Below are 21321 nucleotides of genomic sequence, written 5' to 3'. Positions count from 1 at the left end.
CTTGAGTCTTCGAGGGTAGGATGATACAAGCTTCGCACACCTGTATTTGGGGAGTTTCTCCCATTCTTCTCTGCAGATCCTCACAAGCTCTGTCAGGTTGGATGGGGAGTGTTGCTGCACAGCTACTTTCAGGTCTCTCCAGAGGTATTCGATCAGGTTCAAGTTCGGGCTCTGGCTAGGCCACTCAAGGACATTCAGAGACTTGTCCCAAAGCCACTCCTGCGTTGTCTTGGATGCATGCTTAGGGTCATTGTCCTGTTGGAAGGTGAACCTTCGCCCCCAGTCTGAGGTCCTGAGCACTCTGGAGCAGGTTTTCATCAAGGATCTCTCTGTACTTTGCTCCGTTCATCTTTCTCTCGATTTTGACTAGTCTCCCAGTCCCTGCCGCTGAAAAACATCCCCACAGCATGATGCTGCCACCACCATGCTTCACCGTAGGGATGGTCCCAGATTTCCTACAGACGTGGCGCTTGGCATTCAGGCCAAAGAGTTCAATCTTGGTTTCATCAGACCAGAGAATCTTGTTTCTCATGGTCTGAGAGTCTTTAGGTGCCTTTTGGCAAACTCCAAGCGGGCTGTCATGTGCCTTTTACTGAGGAGTAGCTTCCGTCTGGCCACGCTACCATAAAGTCCTGACTGGTGGAGTGCTGACAAGATGGGTGTCCTTCTGGAAGGTTCTCTCATCTCCACAGAGGAACTTTAGAGCGCTGTCAGAGTGACCATCGGGTTCTTGGTCACCTCCCCAATTGCTCAGTTTGGCTGGGCGGCCAGCTCTAGGATGAGTCTTGGTGGTTCTAAACTTCTTCCATTTAAGAATGATGGAGGCCACGGTGTTCTTGGGGACCTTCAATGCTGCAGACATGTTTTGGTCCCCTTCCCCAGATCTGTGCCTCAACCCAATCCTGTCTCAGAGCTCTACGGACAATTCCTTTGACCTCATGGCTTGGTTTTTGCTCTGACATGCACTGTCAACTGTGGGACCTTATATAGACTGGTGTGTGCCTTTCCAATCATGTCCAATCAATTGAATTTACCACAGGTGGACACCATTCAAGTTGTAGTAACATCTCAAGGATGATCAATGGAAACAGAATGCACCTGAGCTCAAGTTCGAGTCTCATAGCAAAGGGTCTGAAATGTATGTAAATAAGGTATTTCTGTTTTTTATTTGTAATAAAATTTGCAACAATTTCTAAAAACCTGTTTTCACGTTGTAATTATGGGGTATTGTGTGTAGATTCCTGAGGATTTGTTTTTATTGAATCCATGTTAAGATAAGGCTGTAACGTAACAAAGTGTGGAAAAAGTCAAGGGATCTGAATACTTTCCGAAGGCACTGTATACAGCTAGAAATTGATAGCTTGACTTATCACACAGCATGATTTACAAGCTTGCATTGGAGTTTGTCATAAAAGTGTTATTTTATGTATAAAATGCATTGGTAACTACACATGAGTTAACGCAAATGTCTAGAAGATACTGAATTATCAAGAACTTGAGACTTGAGGCATAAAACATTAGGACTTGCACTTGCCTTGATTTGATCTTACATGTCACAACTTGAGACTTTTTCTACATACATTTTCTTGGACTTTAGGACTTGAAATTAACTTGTGACTCGAAATCAATGATTAGACAAAGATAGGTCTATCTAAACATGAGTCATTGTTGCATATAGCTGCAAAATATGACCAATGAGACCTGAGACTTGCTCCAAACATAACTTTTCTTGGATCCTTTACTTGTGACTTGAGATTTTTTGTGAGATTTACTTGACCAGCTTTACTACTTCCACTACTTTGCAGCGTCCGATGCTAGTCATTCTCCCCATCTGTCAGCTCAGGGGAACCAGATATCAGCTGTTAAGTTCTCAGTGAACACTGAGCCCTTAAAAGCCCACTCACTCCCCCTGCCTGCCTGCGTAGCCTACCAACTCAACACATGATGTCAAAATACTGTCCGGCTGAAAGGGCATCTGAGAATAGATATGTGGGTTGTGGCCTGGTTGGAATTGGGGTCCTGCACAGTGTTCATACATTCATACAATCCCAGTTCAGACATTTAAGGGGTCAGTATGCTGGCCTTCTGTAGATTTTGTTGTGCTTCTCTTCCGGTTCAGGGTTATTCCTGAGTGATATTGAGCTCTATTGTATATGAGATGTATACACTACCGTTCAAAATTTTGGGGTCACTTAGAAATTGTCTTGTTTTTTAAAGAAAAGCACTATTTTTGTCTATTAAAATAACATCAAATTGATCAGAAATACAGAGTAGACATTGTTAATGTTGTAAATGACTATTGTAGCGGGGAATGGCAGATTTTTTATGGGATATCTACATAGGCGTACAGAGGCCCATTATCAGCAACCATCACTCCTGTGTTCCAATGGCACGTTGTGTTAGCTAATCCAAGTTTATCATTTTAAAAGGCTAATTGATCATTAGAAAACCCTTTTGTAATTATGTTAGCACAGTTGAAAACTGTAGTTCTGATTAAAGAAGCAATAAAATTGGCCTTCTTTAGACTAGTTGAGTATCTGGAGAATCAGCATTTGTGGGTTCACTTACAGGCTCAAAATGGCAAAGATCTTTCTTCTGAATTCTTCTGAGAAATTAAGGCTATTCCAGGCGAGAAATTGCCAAGAAACTGAAGATCTCGTACAACGCTGTGTACTACTCCCTTCACAGAACAGCGCAACTGTCTCTAACCAGAATATAAAGAGAAGTGGGAGGCCCCGGTGCACAACTGAGCAAGAAGACAAGTACATTAGAGTGTCTAGTTTGAGAAACAGATGCCTAACAACTGGCAGCTTCATTAAATAGTACCCGCAAAACACCAGTCTCAACATCAACAGTGAAGAGGCGACTCCGGGATGCTGGCCTTCTAGGCAGAGTTGCAAAGAAAAAGCCATATCTCAGACTGGCCAATAAAAATAAAAGATTAAGATGGGCAAAAGAACACAGACACTGGACAGAGGAACACTGCCTAGAAGCCAAGCATCCCGGAGTCACCTCTTCACTGTTGATGTTGAGACTGGTGTTTTGCGGGTACTATTTAATGAAGCTGCCAGTTAAGGACTTGTGAGGTGTCTGTTTCTCAGGTGAGGTGGCCTCCCACTCCTCTTTCTATTCTGGTTAGAGCCAGTTTGCACTGTTCTGTGAAGGGATTAGTGCACAGGGTTTTTCTGAGGTCTTCAGTTTCTTGGCAATTTCTCGCATGGAATAGCCTTCATTTCTCAAAACATGAATAGACTGACGAGTTTCAGAAGAAATAGCTTTGTTTCTGGCCATTTTGAGGCCGTAATCGAATCCACAAATGCTGACGCTCCAGATACTCAACTAGTCTAAAGAAGGCCAATTTTATTGCTTCTTTAATCAGAACAACAGTTTGCAGCTGTGCTAACATAATTGCAAAAGGGTTTTCTAATGATCAATTAGCCTTTTATAATGATAAACCTGGATTAGCTAACACAACATGCCATTGGAACACAGGAGTGATGGTTGCTGATAATGGGCCTCGGTACGCCTATGTAGATATCCATAAAATAAAATCTGCCGTTTCCAGCTACAATAGTCATTTACAACATTAACAATGTCTACACTTTATTTCTGATCAATTTTATGTTATTTTAACGGACAAAAAATTTGCTTTTCTTTAAAAAATAAGGACATTTCTAAGTGACCCCAAACTTTTGAACGGTAGTGTATGTTTGTGCAGAGTGTGTGTGCTGGTGTGTGTTTGCGTATGCGTGTGTGAATATCACACTCATGTTGGACATAGGAAAAAAAATCATTGGCTGCAACCTATCTAGATTAATGACAGAATGTATGGTACTTAAAAAGTATTATTAGGTTAGTTAAAGTTTTTTTTTACAGTATGTGTTGCAGAGTTTGTCAGGGTTATGCAGGGTAGTGCAATGGTTGAAATGCATACTTTGCTACAGATTCAAAGCTCAAAGGGCAGCAAGGATTTAGCAACAAGTTGTATACAACTTGTTCGTGAATAATATGACAATTATAAATCATAGTTTAAACAAGTGAACCATATTCATCTATAGTTTAGATAATGATAAAAGGGAGGAATACTCATAGAAATCAAGGTTATGTCTCATATACAATAGCATTCAGGTCAAGTAGCACATGAGCACTGTTTTCTGATTGAGAAAAATATATTCACAAAAAAGCATTTTTATAAACCATTTGTATTTCTCTGTTGTACTCATTCTGCTGTTTAAAGACTACTGAAAGGATTCTACAGCAGACCAAAGTTCAGACAATCACTCAATGGTGTTCTCTATCACTCAATGGCACTAACACTCGAAGCACTAAGACTATCAATGGAAGCACTATCACTATATGGTAGAGCATGTTGGGTATTTCATTACAAAGAAGCACCAGTCAAAATTCCTCACTTCATGTTAGCCTAGACAAGCATACAGTAGTCATTCAGCATGAATATGTCTGGTTCAAGACCAGCCCGACAGGAACCAATATATCGGGAGCACTACAAGTATCCCACAAAAACATCCACCATCACTCTGGAGTGGGGAATTAAAAATCTGAAAAACAGGAAAAATCCAACAAAAGAGTGTAAAATTGTTTGACGAGTCTAAGTTCCAGGCACTCCAGATGGGTTTTACATTAAAAAAAACTTTATCTACAGGGCATAGAGCAGTTCAAAAAATGTAAAGTGCCCAACATGTTTCAGCATAGAGCCTTCATCAAAGTGTAGGTGAAAGATAAATAGAAAACCAGCCCAAATTCGCTTCCGGGAGAATTAGATACAGTGATAAGTGAGATTTGCAGCCTCCTGTCCACAACTCTGGACAATATTGGACACTGTTCTGCACATTATTCATGCATTTCTGCAGTTCCAACATGCAGTAATCCATTAAATATCAATATCAATTGTCACCACAAATATTTTATTATCATTAATGATTTGTGTATGTGTACAGGTGTATGATGTATGGTGGGTGGTTGCAGAAAAACATAAAAACTTTAGTCTATGTGTTGTCCAATGCATTCCGGCCTGTTATTCACCCGCTTTCCGAGAAAAGGCGTTGATACCAGTAGATGCAGGCTGGGTAGGAAAATTGGCTGCAGGGATGTTGGTAGTGGGAGGGAAAGAAAATAGGGAAGTGGGAGGCATCTCCTGAGGAAATACACATGAATGATGTTACATTAACGCCCAAGACCCACTGACCTAGTATTGCACAATGACGTAACCGACGAATACATACCGAGGGGCACTAAGGATGCAGATGTAGGATCTTAATTTGACCAGTATTGTCATAGCAAAATAATCCTGCAGCAACAGGGTTTGAACGTTTAGTCCATAATGTTGCTTGATCGGTGGTTAGGCTATTAGCTGGACAAAAGTTGGCTACATGAAAAGTGCAATACTGTTAATTTAACTTGTGTTAGTGCAGATTTTCAATGAATTTATATAAATCACGAAGCTCATCTGCAACAAAAAAGTGATAAAATTAAGAACCTACAGCTGTACTAAGGGGTCATCACTCGGAAAGTCACGACCTTACTCTGAATTCATTTTACGGCACTAGGATGCGTTAGGTTTGCTTATCTCTCAGAACCTCCAGTTTAAGGGGCATACATAGACTCAATAGCTTCTCTGTGGTGAATTTTTAGAGTTTACTGTCATTGACATAAGGAAAGCTACTTGTTTCTGATTATGTAATCATGTATTTAAGATGTTTCTGAAAAGCTTTACTTTGACAATTGGTAGGTTATATTTTGCATTGTTAAAAACTATATTTAACTTACAACAATTTATCAGCCAGTTAGTCTCAAACATTTTAAAATACTGTTATCACTTAATAACAAAAAAAACAATAAAATCCTTCAAATTACTTCTGACTTGACTTATTGACATATTTAGAGCAAGTTTTAAAAATCACCGTTTTAATCTACCTTGCATAATACAATGCTCTCAGGAAAGTAGTAGGTTAAACCTCTACCATTTATGACACAAATAGTTATTGTATCATTGTAACTTATGCTTTATCATTGTAACTTATGGATCGTAGCTGTACAATTCAAATGCTATGGACAACAAAATTGCTAAACTACAGTATTTGTGCAGAATGTGTTGCAAACATTGCCAATGAACTGGAAAGAGTTGGTTGACCGACAGCAAATACCATACCTTACTTAGAGCTAGTTGGTGACCGACAGCAAATACCATACCCTACTTAGAGCTAGTTGGTGACCGACAGCAAATACCATACCCTACTTAGAGCTAGTTGGTGACCGACAGCAAATACCATACCCTACTTAGAGCTAGTTGGTGACCGACAGCAAATACCATACCCTACTTAGAGCTAGTTGGTGACCGACAGCAAATACCATACCCTACTTAGAGCTAGTTGGTGACCGACAGCAAATACCATACCCTACTTAGTGGCTAACCTTCATTAAAAAGGTTCAATGAGTCTACATTCAAACTAAACATCGTCACCACCTCCAATGGGTCTTATGAGAAGTACAAGGAGATCAAATTCTCTGAATATCATAATAACAATAATAGCCAAAACTGCCTTAGTGGTTAATTTGAAGAATCCTTTTCATTTTAAAAGATTGTTTTCAACTAAGTTCATAATGTTCTTGCCCATCATCATCAAAATGTTATTATGTCCATCGACATCATTTGTTGGACGGTAAACTACAAAACCTAAACTTGAGATCACTGACTTGACTGACTGTTATGTCCCCCATCTAACGGCTAGGTAAGAGTTAACAGTAGGTCTGCTTGACCCTTACCATAGTGAGAACTGGGTCAGCTGAGTCTGCATCCTGAGACGCCTCACTTTGCTCCTCTTTGGGTTTGTGTTTGAACCAGCCGCTAAACCACCCTGACTTGGTGCTCTGATCAGACACACACACAGAGAGAGAGAGACACAGAGAGAGAGAGAGAGAGAGAGAGAGAGAGAGAGAGAGAGAGCGAGAGAGAGAGAGAGAGAGAGAAAGAGGCTTATTTAAACTAACTCTGGTTCTTATCTGATGCTGTCGACAAGACGACAGGCTTCAGGCTTCAGGCTCCACCCACCTGTTTTGGTTGGATTCTGTCCGGCTCTGAGGCCTTGCCCTCCTGCGTGATGGTGGCCTGGTGCCCTCCCTGCTGCCATGCCTGCTGATCTCCATAACCATACTCCTGGCCATAGTGCTGACCATACTCTGCCACCGGCATCATGCCAGCATTCACATGGACCCCTATCTGCATAGGACAGACAGATATACAGACTGTCATTTGACATCTCCATGGACACAAACAAGACACATGATCTCATCTGAGTCGCACAAATACATTTATCAAACGATTTCACATGCTTGACCAATTTTTTTATTTTTTTATTTTTTTTATTTATGTTTTACATATAAAATACAGCACCACTGACAGAAACAGCAGGTGCTCAGGAATAAATCACTGGACATCTTTAGAGAGATTAAATTTGTATGCCCCAATAGGGGGTATGTTCTTGTATATAGTTGTAATGTATGTTTGGTAGCCAATAAAACTCTCCTGAGCACTCACCATGCCTGGGCCAGCAAAAGGATCAGCCCCTACAACAATACAATGATATCAAAGCATGAGGTCCTCATATAACAGTTAACAACAGAAACATGTAAGAAGATTCATAAAATTAGTAAAAAGGAGTTACATTAAATGAGACATGTTTCATTGTAAACCACCAGAAACAGGGTTGAATCCCTAGTATGTTGGATCAATAAAAACCAGGGCCTTCATCCATTTTCTCACCTTCCCTTGCTGAAGGAGGACAGTCCAGTGTAGGATGCTGAGGTGAAGGCTGAGGCTGAGGCAAAGGCTGGGCAGTGTCTGTGTAGTGGTAACTGTGGTCCTGGCCTCCCACCACAAGTGGCACTGCAGGCTGAGTGTTAGAAGCCATGACCGGCAGCGGAGGCTGAGTGTTGATCTGCTGTGCCTGCACGTGCTGTTGTTGTTGCTCTTCTGCTGCTTTGTGAGAGAGGAATTTAGCATCCAGTCTCTGGTCATCTCCCCTTGCAGAAAGGTCATCGGTGTCTGATTCTACAGCGAAACCAAAGGAGTGAAGACAAAGATTACAACACTGGAGTGCGTCCCAAATGGCACCCCATTCCCTATCAAATGCACTACTTTCGACCTGGGACATGGTTCAAACACTGTGCAACTGGTTGATAGGAGGAGCCCTCTGATGAGTCATCATGCAACTCTGATACATGAGACACTCCCCCCAGGTGGAATAAGAGTGTACCACACCATACAGACACAAACACAGAGCAGAGAAATACTGGATGTGGCACAAATGGTGGCCGTACATCACCCAAGTGGATGAAGTGAGTTCCCCCTTACTATGTAACCGCTTTGAGCATCAGGAAAAGTGCTATATGAGTCCAATAAATTGTTATTAATTGTCCATTGAAATAATGATCTGGGACTGTAGGTTTACCTGAATACACACTGCTCTCCTCATGGGCCAATGCACTCCCGTCTGCTGGTGGCTGGTATGTATCACTGCAACCATTGCTCCCCATCTAAGCAAATAGATATGTTTTAACCATAGCATCATAATGTGTAGAGAATGTTTTGGAAGAGACAAAAAATACACAATTAAGATCATATGAGCCAATTGAAGAATTTCAAACGGTCTGGTATTGTTTGAAATATATCATTTAAATGGGACAAAGGGATTCTAATGTAGTAAGAAAAATGTTACCAGTGTCAACCATTGTGCTGACTGAGGCAAGTTAAAAACCTGAGTCTAGTCTTGCCAGCTGGACTATAGTAGGTACTTACCACCTCAGCAACCTTGACAAAAGTGCCAACTGACATAATTTCACTCACTTGACAACCTACCAGTACCAATATCAGTAGGCTAATATCCAATTTAGGTGAATCTTAAGATCCAACTACAGTGAGTCCCATTTACTATCATTATTCAATCAAAATCAACAAAGTATATCTCTATACAAGGATGTTTGTAACCAGTAAATAGGTAATCATCTCCAACACAAACAGAGGAACATGTGAAAATGTGACAGAGAGAGACATGACGAGTACAATGGTGATGCATTGTGGTGTGGTCACCTGTATGCCCTGCTGTCTGCATCTCAGCTGCTGTAGCCAGTAAGGCTCCTGTCCAGGCCTGTCGTCAACTGTGTCACTGAGCTGTCCCATTCCCTCACACTGCTTCAGCCGCTCTGCCAGCTGGGAGGGGAGGACACACACACAAACAGGGAAAGTGCTAAGCAAACACACACACACACAGTGTTTTTAAGGCACTACTGTACAGTAGATTAGTGCCTAATCTGATACCCTCTGGAACAGGTCCTTTTTGTATTTTTTTATTTAACCTTTATTTAACAAGGCAAGTCAGTTAAGAACAAATTCTTATTTACAATGGACGGCCTACCCCGGCCAAACCCAGATAACTCTGGGGCAATTGTGCGCCGCCCTATGGGACTCCCAATCACAACCGGATGTGATTCAGCCTGGATTCAAACCAGGGACTGAAGTGACACCTCTTGCACTGAGATGCAGTGCCTTAGAACAATGCGCCACTCGTGAGCTCAGGTCGTTCCTGTCCATGTAATGGTATTCATTATCACCTAAAAGGGAAAACTGATCCTAGATCAGCATTCCTACTCTGAGATGCTTTATGAATACAGGCCCTGAAGTGATTGGATACTAGGAATGCAATATGGCATAAAATGTGTGTATGATACATACACTACAAGTCAGAGTACGCTACTTTTATAAGCTCTCCCTGCAGACTGTGTTTAGCGTATGTATGGAAGTGCATAGATAACCATAATTGCTCTGCATAAGAGCATCTGCCTAAGTGCCTTGCTCAACGGCACATTGACAGATTTTTCACCTAGTAAGTTCAGGGATTCTAACCAGCTACCGTTCGGTTACTGGCCCAACGCTCTTAACCGCTAGGCTACCTACCGCCGAAGTGCTACATATGATGTGTATATGTCAGAGTATCATGATAAAGTGCTTTACCTTGATAAGCTCCCCCAGCAGCACCATGCTGGGCTCCTGCAGTCTGAGTAAAGACATCCCTATCACCTCACAGTAGTGGAAGGCCTGGGACGCCAGCCCAGCATCCAGCAGACGACACGCATACAGGAACTTATACACCTGGGAATGACACAACAGCTTGTAACAAGACAACAACACAACAGCACCACCTACCGTAGCCACATGGAAAAAGCTAAACATAATTTCACTGTGTCCTGGACTAGAGAAAGCTTAACAGCAAAATACAGATGGAATCAAAACTCTGTATTGACTTATGAGTTCCAAATCTGGCAAATTATGGACGAATCATACTAGTCATAAAAAAGCACAAAAAAATGAATATAAACTACCTGGAAGGGGGGGATACAGAAGAATTTATCTCCAAGTCTCTGGCAGTACTCGAATAACTCTGTGCACCGAATGGCAGAATTCTGAGCAAACTCTTTGAATGAGAGACTGTAGGGGAGGAAATACATTCAGTTCTTAGCAGACGTTGTTTTAAACATTAAAAAGTTACAATTGGGACTACAACTACTTGCTACCTAAGTCTTAAAGTAACTATCCAGTGAAAATCTCACTTTTAAAAGTCCATATTCTGTTAACTCATACCCAAATAATGTTGTTGACTTGTCCTATATTCGTATTCTTGGCCAAAGCATCATTTTTATTTTTTTTAAACACTTCAAATATCCCACCTCAAACTTGTCTCAACAACACCGTTTCCTCATAGAACATGTCATTTTAAGAACCTGTATACGCCCACACCATTCTGTTGTTGGAGTACGTCCACACCATTCTGTTGTTGGAGTACGCCCACACCATTCCAACACAGAAAAGCTGCTTTTTAACATACTTAATTAAAAACGTTTGGAAGGAAAACTATTTCACTCATATTTTTATTAATAATAAGTAATATTTCATAGAAATCTGGAAACACTAGACAGTTACTTTAAAACTGTGTTAATCTCAATATCAAAGGATTTCTGGGTAACAATTAACTACCTTACTGTGATTGTTTTTAATTAAAATGCTAAAAACTAACAGAAATTGCTTATTAGCAAAGAGCAATTTCTCCAGCAAGAATTTTGATATGACTGTCTGGGAGTGGTCTGAGTGGGGAGGGGAAAACTGAACCCTAGCTGTTGACAGAAAGGTTTAGAACTCTTTCTTATTGGTCTATTAACTCAGGGTTTCCACATTTTGTTATGTTACAGCTTTATTCTAACATTTATTAAATTGTTTTTCCCCATCATTAATCTACTCACCATACCGCATAATGACAAAGCAAAAACAGGTTTGTAGAAATGTTTGCAAATTTATTATAAATAAAAAAACTGAAATACCACATTTACATAAGTATTCAGACCCTTTACTCAGAGCTTTGTTGAAGCGCCTTTGGAAGCGATTACACCCTCAAGTCTTCTTCAGATCCTCTCAAGCTTTGTCAGGTTGGATGGGTGTCGCTACACAGCTACTTTCAGGTCTCTACAGAGATGTTAGATAGGGTTCAAGTCCGTGCTCTGCCTGGGCCACTCAAGGACATTCAGAGGCGTGTTACTCCTGCGTTGTCTTGGCTGTGTGCATAGGGTCATTGTCCTGTTGGAAGGTGAACCTTCGCACCAGTCTGAGGTCCTGAGCGCTCTGGAGCAGGTTTTCATTAAGAATCTCTTTGTACTTTGCTCCGTTCATCTTTGCCTCGATCCTGACTAGTCTCCCTGTCCCTTCCGCTGAAAAACATCCCCACAGCATGATGCTGCCACCACCATGCTTCACCGTCAAGATGGTGCCAGGTTTCCTCCGACGTGATGCTTGGTATTCAGGCAAAAGAGTTCAATCTTTGTCTGAGAGTCTTTATGTGCCTTTTGGCAAACTCCAAGCGGGCTGTCATGTGCCTTTTACTGAGGAGTGGCTTCTGTCTGTCCAGTCTAGCATAAAAGCCTGACTGGTGGAGTGCTGCAGAGATGGTTGTCCTTCTGGAAGGTTCTCCCATCTCCACAGAGGAACTCTAGAGTTCTGTCAGAGTGACCATCGGGTTCTTGGTCACCTCACTGACCTAGGGCCTTATTACCCCAATTGCTCAGTTTGGCCAGGCGGCCAGCTCTAGGAAGTGTCTTGGTGGCTTCAAACTTCTTCCATTTAAGAATGATGGAGGTCACTGTGTTCTTGGGGACCTTCAATACTGCAGAAATCTTTTGGTACCCTTCCCCCGATCTGTGCCACGACACAATCCTGTCTCGGAGCTCTACGCACAATTCCTTTGACCTCATGGGTTGGTTTTTGTTATGACATGGACAGTCAACTGTGGAACCTTATATAGCCAGGTGTGTGCCTTTCCAAATCATGTCCAATCAATTGAATTTACCACAGGTGGACTCCAATCAAGTCGAGAAACATCTCAAGGATGATCAATGGAAACTGTTTTTTATTTTTAATACATTTCCAAAATCTAAAAACTTGTTTTTGCTTCGTCATTATGGGGTATTGTGAGTAGATTACTGAGTTTTTTATTTTTATTTAATCAATTTTATAATAACACTGTAATGTAACAAAATGTGGAAATAGTCAAGGGATCTGAATACTTTCCGAAGGCAGTGTATAAAACACCGGAAAATCTAGTTTTTGGCTGTGCTGGGCCTTTAAGTAGGACTAAGTGGTTTTCATACCAGTCATGCTACGATAATACCAGCATTATGTTGTGGCATTAGTTCCCGCAAACAATAGCTATTACTTTCATGCCTATAGGGGCATCCCCCTCACATCGACACCTCCATCGTGTGTACCACTAAGAATTGGGTGCATGACGTCCCTATTCTGCTTTTCGAAAATCAGCAGCTCGTTTCCTTTCAGCATGGCAAGACTGTCACTTGTGCTCCCTCTCCGGCCTCTAGGTCACCAGGTTGCTTGTTATGGCGCACATCTGTCACCATCGTTATGCGCACCTGCGCCTCATCAGACTCACCTGGACTCCATCACCTCCCTGATTACTTTCCCTATATATGTCACTCCCTTTGCTTCCTTCCCCAGGCGTTATTGTTTCTGTTTCAGTTTACTGTCTGTGTGTTGTTCTTGTTTCGTTCATTTGTTTATTCAATTATGCACTCCCTGAACTTGCTTCCCGACTCCCAGCGTACTCATTACAGAATAACGCCTCACCAGAGGGAAGCATCAGGGGGTGCTTTTTATTTGTATTTTTTTGTGTTGGAGGTGATTTCGGGTCTGGGTGTCCGAACCGGAGCTACCTGGGAGGCCTCAGCCAGTTTGTCGGGTTCCCCTGCCTCAGCTGGCTCAACGGGTTTCCATACCTCAGCGAGCTCAATAGGCTCCCGTGCCTCGACCGAGGCAACCGGGGAGGTCTCAGCCGGCTCATTAGGCTCTCACGCCTCAGCCGGTTCGTCAGGTTTCTGCACCTCAGCGGAGGCGACCGGTCCACTCCGGATCCCCGGGATTGTCCCTTTGGTTGGCGTCCTGTGTCTGGAGCCGAATGCGCCAGGGAGGGGGTATATGTCAAAGGGGGGTATATGTCACTCCCTTTGGTTCCTTCCCCAGGTGTTATTGTTTCAGTTTCCTGTCTGTGCGTTGTTCGTGTTTCGTTCATCTGTTTATTAAATTATGCACTCCCTGAGCTTGCTTCCTGACTCCTAGTGCACTCATTACAAACACATTGCTGTGCTGTTCTACTGTGAGTCCCAGAGGACACCTTGTTAAGAAAACATTACAGGGATCACCCAAATACTGATACCCGCAATCAGGAACTATAACTGTATAACCAAATTTAAAGATAGGTGTCCTCTTCTTCCAACACAAGGAGCTCCTTTCTATTCAGATTGGTTGCGTCTCAAATGACCGTTGCTGTGCTGTTCAACAGTGAGTCCCAGAGGACATTCCCACTCGTTAGGAAGACATAAGAGTGAAAGAGGGGATCACCACCCAGAAAGATGACATGTGAAAGGAGCGTTAATAGAATCTGGGTCATATTACAGCTGAGCTCACCTGTTGCAGTTGCCCAGAAGCACCAGTCTCTCGTTCTTGGCTGTGTAGACGCCAAAAGGAACGTAAGCTGTCAGATAGCAGATATGAGCAGCATGTAACAGCCCTCTGGAGGCTGGGGAGAGACAACACTAAGGTTATGTAACAAATGACACCATATTTCCTATATAGTGCACTATATAGGCAAAATGGCACAATTTGGGACTAAGACAAAACCTTTCTGAGGAGAATAGAAACACAGCCACTATATTCAAGTAGAAATATGGGTGAGTATGTATGTATGTATGTATGTATGTATGTATGTATGTATGTATGTATGTATGTATGTATGTATGTATGTATGTATGTATGTATGTATGTATGTATGTATGTATGTATGTACACTGCTCAAAAAAATAAAGGGAACACTAAAATAACACATCCTAGATCTGAATGAATGAAATAATCTTATTAAATACTTTTTTCTTTACATAGTTGAATGTGCTGACAACAAAATCACACAAAAATAATCAATGGAAATCCAATTTATCAACCCATGGAGGTCTGGATTTGGAGTCACACTCAAAATTAAAGTGGAAAACCACACTACAGGCTGATCCAACTTTGATGTAATGTCCTTCAAACAAGTCAAAATGAGGCTCAGTAGTGTGTGTGTGTGTGTGGCCTCCACGTGCCTGTATGACCTCCCTACAATGCCTGGGCATGCTCCTGATGAGGTGGCGGATGGTCTCCTGAGGGATCTCCTCCCAGACCTGGACTAAAGCATCCGCCAACTCCTGGACAGTCTGTGGTGCAACGTGGCGTTGGTGGATGGAGCGAGACATGATGTCCCAGATGTGCTCAATTGGATTCAGGTCTGGGGAACGGGCGGGCCAGTCCATAGCATCAATGCCTTCCTCTTGCAGGAACTGCTGACACACTCCAGCCACATGAGGTCTAGCATTGTCTTGCATTAGGAGGAACCCAGGGCCAACCGCACCAGCATATGGTCTCACAAGGGGTCTGAGGATCTCATCTCGGTACCTAATGGCAGTCAGGCTACCTCTGGCGAGCACATGGAGGGCTGTGCAGCCCCCCAAAGAAATGCCACCCCACACCATGACTGACCCACCGCCAAACCGGTCATGCTGGAGGATGTTGCAGGCAGCAGAACGTTCTCCACGGCGTCTCCAGACTCTGTCACATGTGCTCAGTGTGAACCTGCTTTCATCTGTGAAGAGCACAGGGCGCCAGTGGCGAATTTGCCAATCTTGGTGTTCTCTGGCAAATGCCAAACGTCCTGCACGGTGTTGGGCTGTAAGTACAACCCCCACCTGTGGACGTCGGGCCCTCATACCACCCTCATGGAGTCTGTTTCTGACTGTTTGTGCAGACACATGCACATTTGTGGCCTGCTGGAGGTCATTTTGCAGGGCTCTGGCAGTGCTCCTCCTGCTCCTCCTTGCACAAAGGCGGAGGTAGCGGTCCTGCTGCTGGGTTGTTGCCCTCCTACGGCCTCCTCCACGTCTCCTGATGTACTGGCCTGTCTCCTGGTAGCGCCTCCATGCTCTGGACACTACGCTGACAGACACAGCAAACCTTCTTGCCACAGCTCGCATTGATGTGCCATCCTATATGAACTGCACTACCTGAGCCACTTGTGTGGGTTGTAGACTCCGTCTCATGCTACCACTAGAGTGAAAGCACCGACAGCATTCAAAAGTGACCAAAACATCAGCCAGGAAGCATAGGAACTGAGAAGTGGTCTGTGGTCACCACCTGCAGAACCACTCCTTTATTGGGGGTGTCTTGCTAATTGCCTATAATTTCCACCTGTTGTCTATTCCATTTGCACAACAGCATGTGAAATTTATTGTCAATCAGTGTTGCTTCCTAAGTGGACAGTTTGATTTCACAGAAGTGTGACTTGGAGTTACATTGTGTTGTTTAAGTGTTCCCTTTATTTTTTTGAGCAGTGTATGCATGTATGTACAGTTGAAGTCGGAAGTTTACATACACCTTAGCCAAATACATTTAAACAACATTTTTCACAATTCCTGACATTTAATCCTAGTAAAAAGCCCCTGTCTTAGGTCAGTTAGGATCACCACTTTATTTTAAGAATGTGAAATGTCAGAATATTAGTAAAGAGAATGATTTATTTCAGCTTTTATTTCTTTCATCACATTGGGTCAGAAGTTTACATACACTCAATTAGTATTTGGTAGCATTGCCTTTAAATTGTTTGACTTGGGTTTCGGGTAGCATTCCACAAGCTTCCCACAATAAGTTGGGCGAATTTTGCCCCATTCCTCCTGACAAAGATGGTGTAACTGAGTCAGGTTTGTAGGCCTCCTTGCTCGCACACGCTTTGTCAGTTCTACCCACACATTTTCTATGAGATTGAGGTCAGGGCTTTGTGATGGCCACTCCAATACCTTGACTTTGTTGTCCAGAAGCCATTTTGCCACAACTTTGGAAGTATGCTTGGGGTCAATGTCCATTTGGAAGACCCATTTGCGACCAAGCTTTAACTTCCTGACTGATATGTTGAGATGTTGCTTTAATATATCCACATAATTTTCCTCCCTCATGATGCCATCTATTTTGTGAAGTGCACCAGTCCCTCCTGCAGCAAAGCACCCCCACAACATGATGCTGCCACCCCCGTGCTTCACGGTTAGGATGGTGTTCTTCGGCTTGCAAGCCTCCCCCTTTTTCCTCCAAACATAACGATGGTCATTATGGTCAAAAAGTTATATTTTTGTTTCATCAGACCAGAGGACATTTCTCCAAAAAGTGTGATCTTGGTCCCCATGTGCTGTTGCAAACCGTAGTCTGGCTTTTTTATGGCGGTTTTGGAGCAGTGGCTTCTTCCTTGCTGAGCGGCCTTTGTTATGTTGATATAGGACTTGTTTTACTGTGGATATAGAAACTTTTGTACCTGTTTTCTCCAGCATCTTCACAGGGTCCTTTGCTGCTGTTCTTGGATTGATTTGCACTTTTTGCACCAAAGTACGTTCATCTCAAGTAGACAGAACGCGTCTCCTTCCTGAGCGGTATGACGGCTGCGTGGTCCCATGGTGTTTATATTTGCGTACTGTTGTTTGTACAGATGAACGTGGTACCTTCAGGCATTTGGAAATTGCTCCAAAGGATGAACCAGACTTGTCGAGGTCTACAATTTGATTTCTGAGGTCTTAGCTTATTTCTTTTGAGTTTCCCATGATGTCAAGCAAAGAGGCACTGAGTTTGAAGGTGGGCCTTGAAATACATCCACAGGTACACCTCCAATTGACTCAAATGATGTCAGTTAGCCTATCAGAAGCTTCTAAAGAATTTTCCAAGCTGTTTAAAGGCACAGTCAACTTAGTGTATGTAAACTTCTGACCCACTGGAATTGTGATACAGTGAATTATAAGTGAAATAATCTGTCTGTAAACAATTGTTGGAAAAATTACTTGTGTCATGCACAAAGTAGATGTCCTAACCGACTTGCCAAAACTATAGTTTGTTAACAAGAAATTTGTGGAGTGGTTGAAAAACAAGTTTTAATGACTCCAACCTAAGTGTATGTAAACTTCTGACTTCAACTGTATGTATGTATGTATGTATGTATGTATGTATGTATGTATGTATGTATGTATGTATGTATGTATGTAATGTATGTATGTATGTATGTATGTATGTATGTATGTATGTATGTATGTATGTATACCTAGCGTGTCTCCCATGGTAATGATGCTCTTCTGGTGCCCGATTGGATCTCCCGTCTCATTGGACAGCATGACGGCCAGATGAGGCTCCCAGTCTCTCCATTTGTCACTTCCACAACACTGAGGACACACACACACACACACACAGTCAGTCTATTACCAGATTGTTATATTACAATTTGGTGCAAAATACTGTAAATGTACTGTACGTTGTTAGCATAATTACCAACTACAGTACAATAAACACAACAGCCACTGAAAACATAAACTGGTCAACTACAGTACAATAAACACAACAGCCACTGAAAACATGAACTGGTCAACTACAGTACAATAAACACAACAGCCACTGAAAACATAAACTGGTCAACTACAGTACAATAAACACAACAGCCACTGAAAACATGAACTGGTCAACTACAGTACAATAAACACAACAGCCACTGAAAACATGAACTGGTCAACTACAGTACAATAAACACAACAGCCACTGAAAACATGAACTGGTCAACTACAGTACAATAAACACAACAGCCACTGAAAACATAAACTGGTCAACTACAGTAAATATGCCAAGACCAGCCCCAATTACACAAGGAAGGAAGGGCACATTAGAATAGACAACTATTGTTCTGTGGTATGTTTATGTATTTATTAAGCATTGTTTTACCGTGGAAACAGCAGGGATCCTTCCAGAGAGCATCTGAAACAGGGTCTGTAGGGGGTCGTTGGGAGCTAGCTGGCCTGTAAACCTGCCATAGAGATGACCACGCCATGGAAATATTAAATATGTAATATTCAATATTTATATGTAATAGATATGAATATGTAAGATCATTGTACATGGAAAGAATCCCGCCCATGCATAGTTCCAGTCACTGAGTGCTGCAAATAGAACCACCCACGAAATGGAAATTCAGAATACTGAATATGTAATGTGATATTAATATGTAATTGTTATGAACATGTAAGGCTACACTGTACATGGAAAAATCCACCCCTGTTCAGGGTAATAGAAATAGAAAAGCTCATGTTTTTTTGTTTATTGTAAAACAAAAGTCAAGTAAAATATTACAAAAAAGAAACACCTACCGAAATACTGAAAATGTAATGGTATATGAATATGTAACGCTGCGCTATGTGCTGAGTATGGTGACAACCCCGACACCGATCATCAGATCATGTAAGTGAGGATGTAGGTTTTGCCCACAGAACTGCTAACAAACTGCGTGAGGTCCAGACCAATGATCTGCCCAGAGACCAGGCATTCCTCCGTCCTCCGTCCTCCCCGTCCCTATCCCTCACCCCAAGCTTCACTCCTCCTCCCCGCAGTCTCCCCCTATTCTTTACCCCCCCCCCCGCCCCCCACCCACATACACCCAACCCACTAACCTTGGATCAATAGTGAATTATCTCTAAAAGCACTGTATTGTCTCAAAGATAATGTTGCTCCATGCGCTTACCTGTTCAACACAGTGGTATAGGACCTGTTGTCCATCTTGCTGGCCAGGAACAGGGCGTGGCCCCACAGTCCACTCTTCATGGCCGACTCGAGGGCCTCCTGTGAAAGAACCATAAAGGAGGTGTGGAGGAGACGCGAGTGAGGGGCGGTGGAACCGTGGGGGAAGGCATAGGGGAGATTTGGGGAGGCATGAGGAGGCTTAGGGAGGGGTGAAGGAACAGTTGGGGAGGCACGGGGAGGCGAAACTCTGTGAAACTCAAGCCTGAGCCTTTTTATTTTATTTTTATTTCACCTTTATTTAACCAGGTAGGCCAATTGAGAACAAGTTCTCATTTACAACTGCGACCTGGCCAAGATAAAGCAAAGCAGTGCGACACAAACAACAACACATAGTTACACATGGAATAAACAAACGTACAGTCAATAACACAATATAAAAAAATCTATATACAGTGTGTGCAAATGAGGTAAGATTAGGGAAGTAAGGCAATAAATAGGCCGTAGTGGCGAAATAATTACAGTTTAGCATATAACACTGGAGTGATAGATGTGCAGAAGATGAGTGTGTAAGTAGAGATACTGGGGTGCAAAGGAGCAAAAAATATATATAACAATATGGGGATGAGGTAGTTGGATGGGATATTTACAGATGGGCTATGTACAGGTGCAGTGATCTGTGAGCTGCTCTGACAGCTGATGCTTAAAGTTGCAATTCGTTCCAGTCATTGGCAGCAGAGAACTGGAAGGAAAGGCGGCCAAAGGAGGAATTGGCTTTGGGGGTGAAAGTGAAATATACCTGCTGGAGCGCGTGCTTCGGGTGTGTGCTGCTATGGTGACCAGTGAGCTGAGATAAGGTGGGGCTTTACCTAGCAAAGACTTATAGATGACCTGGAGCCAGTGGGTTTGGTGACAAAAATGAAGCGAGGGCCAGCCAATGAGAGCATACAGGTCGCAGTGGTGGGTAGTATATGGGGCTTTGGTGACAAAACGGGTGGCACTGTGATAGACTGCATCCAATTTGCTGAGTAGAGTGTTGGAGGCTATTTTGTAAATGACATCGCCGAAGTCAAGGATCTGTAGGATAGTCAGTTTTACGAGGGTATGTTTGGCAGCATGAATGAAGGAGGCTTTGCTGCGAAATAGGAGGCCGATTCTAAATTTAATTTTGAATTGGAGATGGTTAATGTGAGTCTGGAAGGAGAGTTTACAGTCTAACCAGACACCTAGATATTTGTAGTTGTCCACATATTCTAAGTCAGAATCGGGCGGGCAGGTGCGGGCAGTGATCGGTTGAAGAGCATGCATTTAGTTTTACTTGCATTTAAGAGCAGTTGGAGGCCATGGAAGGAGAGTTGTATGGCATTGAAGCTCGTCTGGAGGTTAGTTAACACAGTGTCCAAAGAAGGGCCAGAAGTATACAGAATGGTGTTGTCTGCGTAGAGGTGGATCAGAGAATCACCAGCAGCAAGAGTGACATCATTGATGTATACAGAGAAAAGAGTCGGCCCGAAAATTGAACCCTGTGGCACCCCCATAGAGACTGCCAGAGGTCCGGACAACAGGCCCTCCGATTTGACACACTGAACTCTGTCTGAGAAGTAGTTGGTGAACCAGGCGAGGCAGTCATTTGAGAAACCAAGGCTGTTGAGTCTGCTGATAAGAATGTGGTGATTGACAGAGTCGAAAGCCTTGGCCAGGTCGATGAATACGGCTACACAGTATTGTCTTTTATCGATGGCAGTTATAATATCGTTCAGGACCTTGAGCGTGGCTGAGGTGCACCCATGACCAGCTCGGAAACCAGATTGCATAGCGGAGAAGGTACGGTGGGATTCTAAATGGTCGGTGATCTGTTTGTTAACTTGGCTTTTGAAGACCTTAGAAAGGCAGGGTAGGATAGATATAGGTCTGTAACAGTTTGGGTCTAGAGTGTCTCCCCCTTTGAAGAGGGGAATGACCACAGAAGCTTTCCAGTCTTTGGGAATCTCAGACGATACGAAAGAGAGGTTGAACAGGCTAGTAATAGGGGTTGCAACAATTGCGGCGGATAATTTTAGAAAGACAGGGTCCAGATTGTCTAGCCCGGCTGATTTGTAGGGGTCCAGATTTTGCAACTCTTTCAGAACATCAGC

The 21321-nt window shown here is 42.8% G+C and overlaps 1 protein-coding gene and 1 long non-coding RNA gene across 3 annotated transcripts in view; one reads left to right on the top strand and one right to left on the bottom strand.

Annotated features, from left to right (window-relative positions):
- Positions 1 to 3863: 3863 nt before the first annotated feature.
- The window catches only part of sec16b (SEC16 homolog B, endoplasmic reticulum export factor), a 44458-nt gene continuing 27000 nt past the window's right edge, over positions 3864 to 21321 (bottom strand). For both annotated transcript variants that reach the window (XM_029707725.1, XM_029707724.1), the window contains 13 exons: positions 19191 to 19288; positions 18398 to 18479; positions 17730 to 17847; positions 14036 to 14147; positions 10396 to 10501; positions 10028 to 10165; positions 9107 to 9226; positions 8469 to 8553; positions 7781 to 8068; positions 7556 to 7584; positions 7070 to 7237; positions 6784 to 6888; positions 3864 to 5155 (listed from right to left, as the gene is read on the bottom strand). In XM_029707725.1, coding sequence (XP_029563585.1) covers positions 5036 to 5155; positions 6784 to 6888; positions 7070 to 7237; positions 7556 to 7584; positions 7781 to 8068; positions 8469 to 8553; positions 9107 to 9226; positions 10028 to 10165; positions 10396 to 10501; positions 14036 to 14147; positions 17730 to 17847; positions 18398 to 18479; positions 19191 to 19288 — 1569 coding nt within the window. In that variant the 3' untranslated portion in view covers positions 3864 to 5035. The remainder of the gene's footprint in view (positions 5156 to 6783; positions 6889 to 7069; positions 7238 to 7555; positions 7585 to 7780; positions 8069 to 8468; positions 8554 to 9106; positions 9227 to 10027; positions 10166 to 10395; positions 10502 to 14035; positions 14148 to 17729; positions 17848 to 18397; positions 18480 to 19190; positions 19289 to 21321) is intronic.
- LOC115158597 (uncharacterized) lies at positions 6074 to 20798 on the top strand. The gene is made up of 3 exons (XR_003868696.1): positions 6074 to 6423; positions 13995 to 13998; positions 20789 to 20798. It is a non-coding gene; the product is annotated as an uncharacterized LOC115158597 (long non-coding RNA).

Source organism: Salmo trutta, chromosome 22, assembly GCF_901001165.1.
Source record: "Salmo trutta chromosome 22, fSalTru1.1, whole genome shotgun sequence".
Lineage (NCBI taxonomy): Eukaryota > Metazoa > Chordata > Actinopteri > Salmoniformes > Salmonidae > Salmo > Salmo trutta.
The sequence above is the reverse complement of the archived record's forward strand: the minus strand, read 5'-3'. Positions and strand labels throughout refer to the sequence as shown.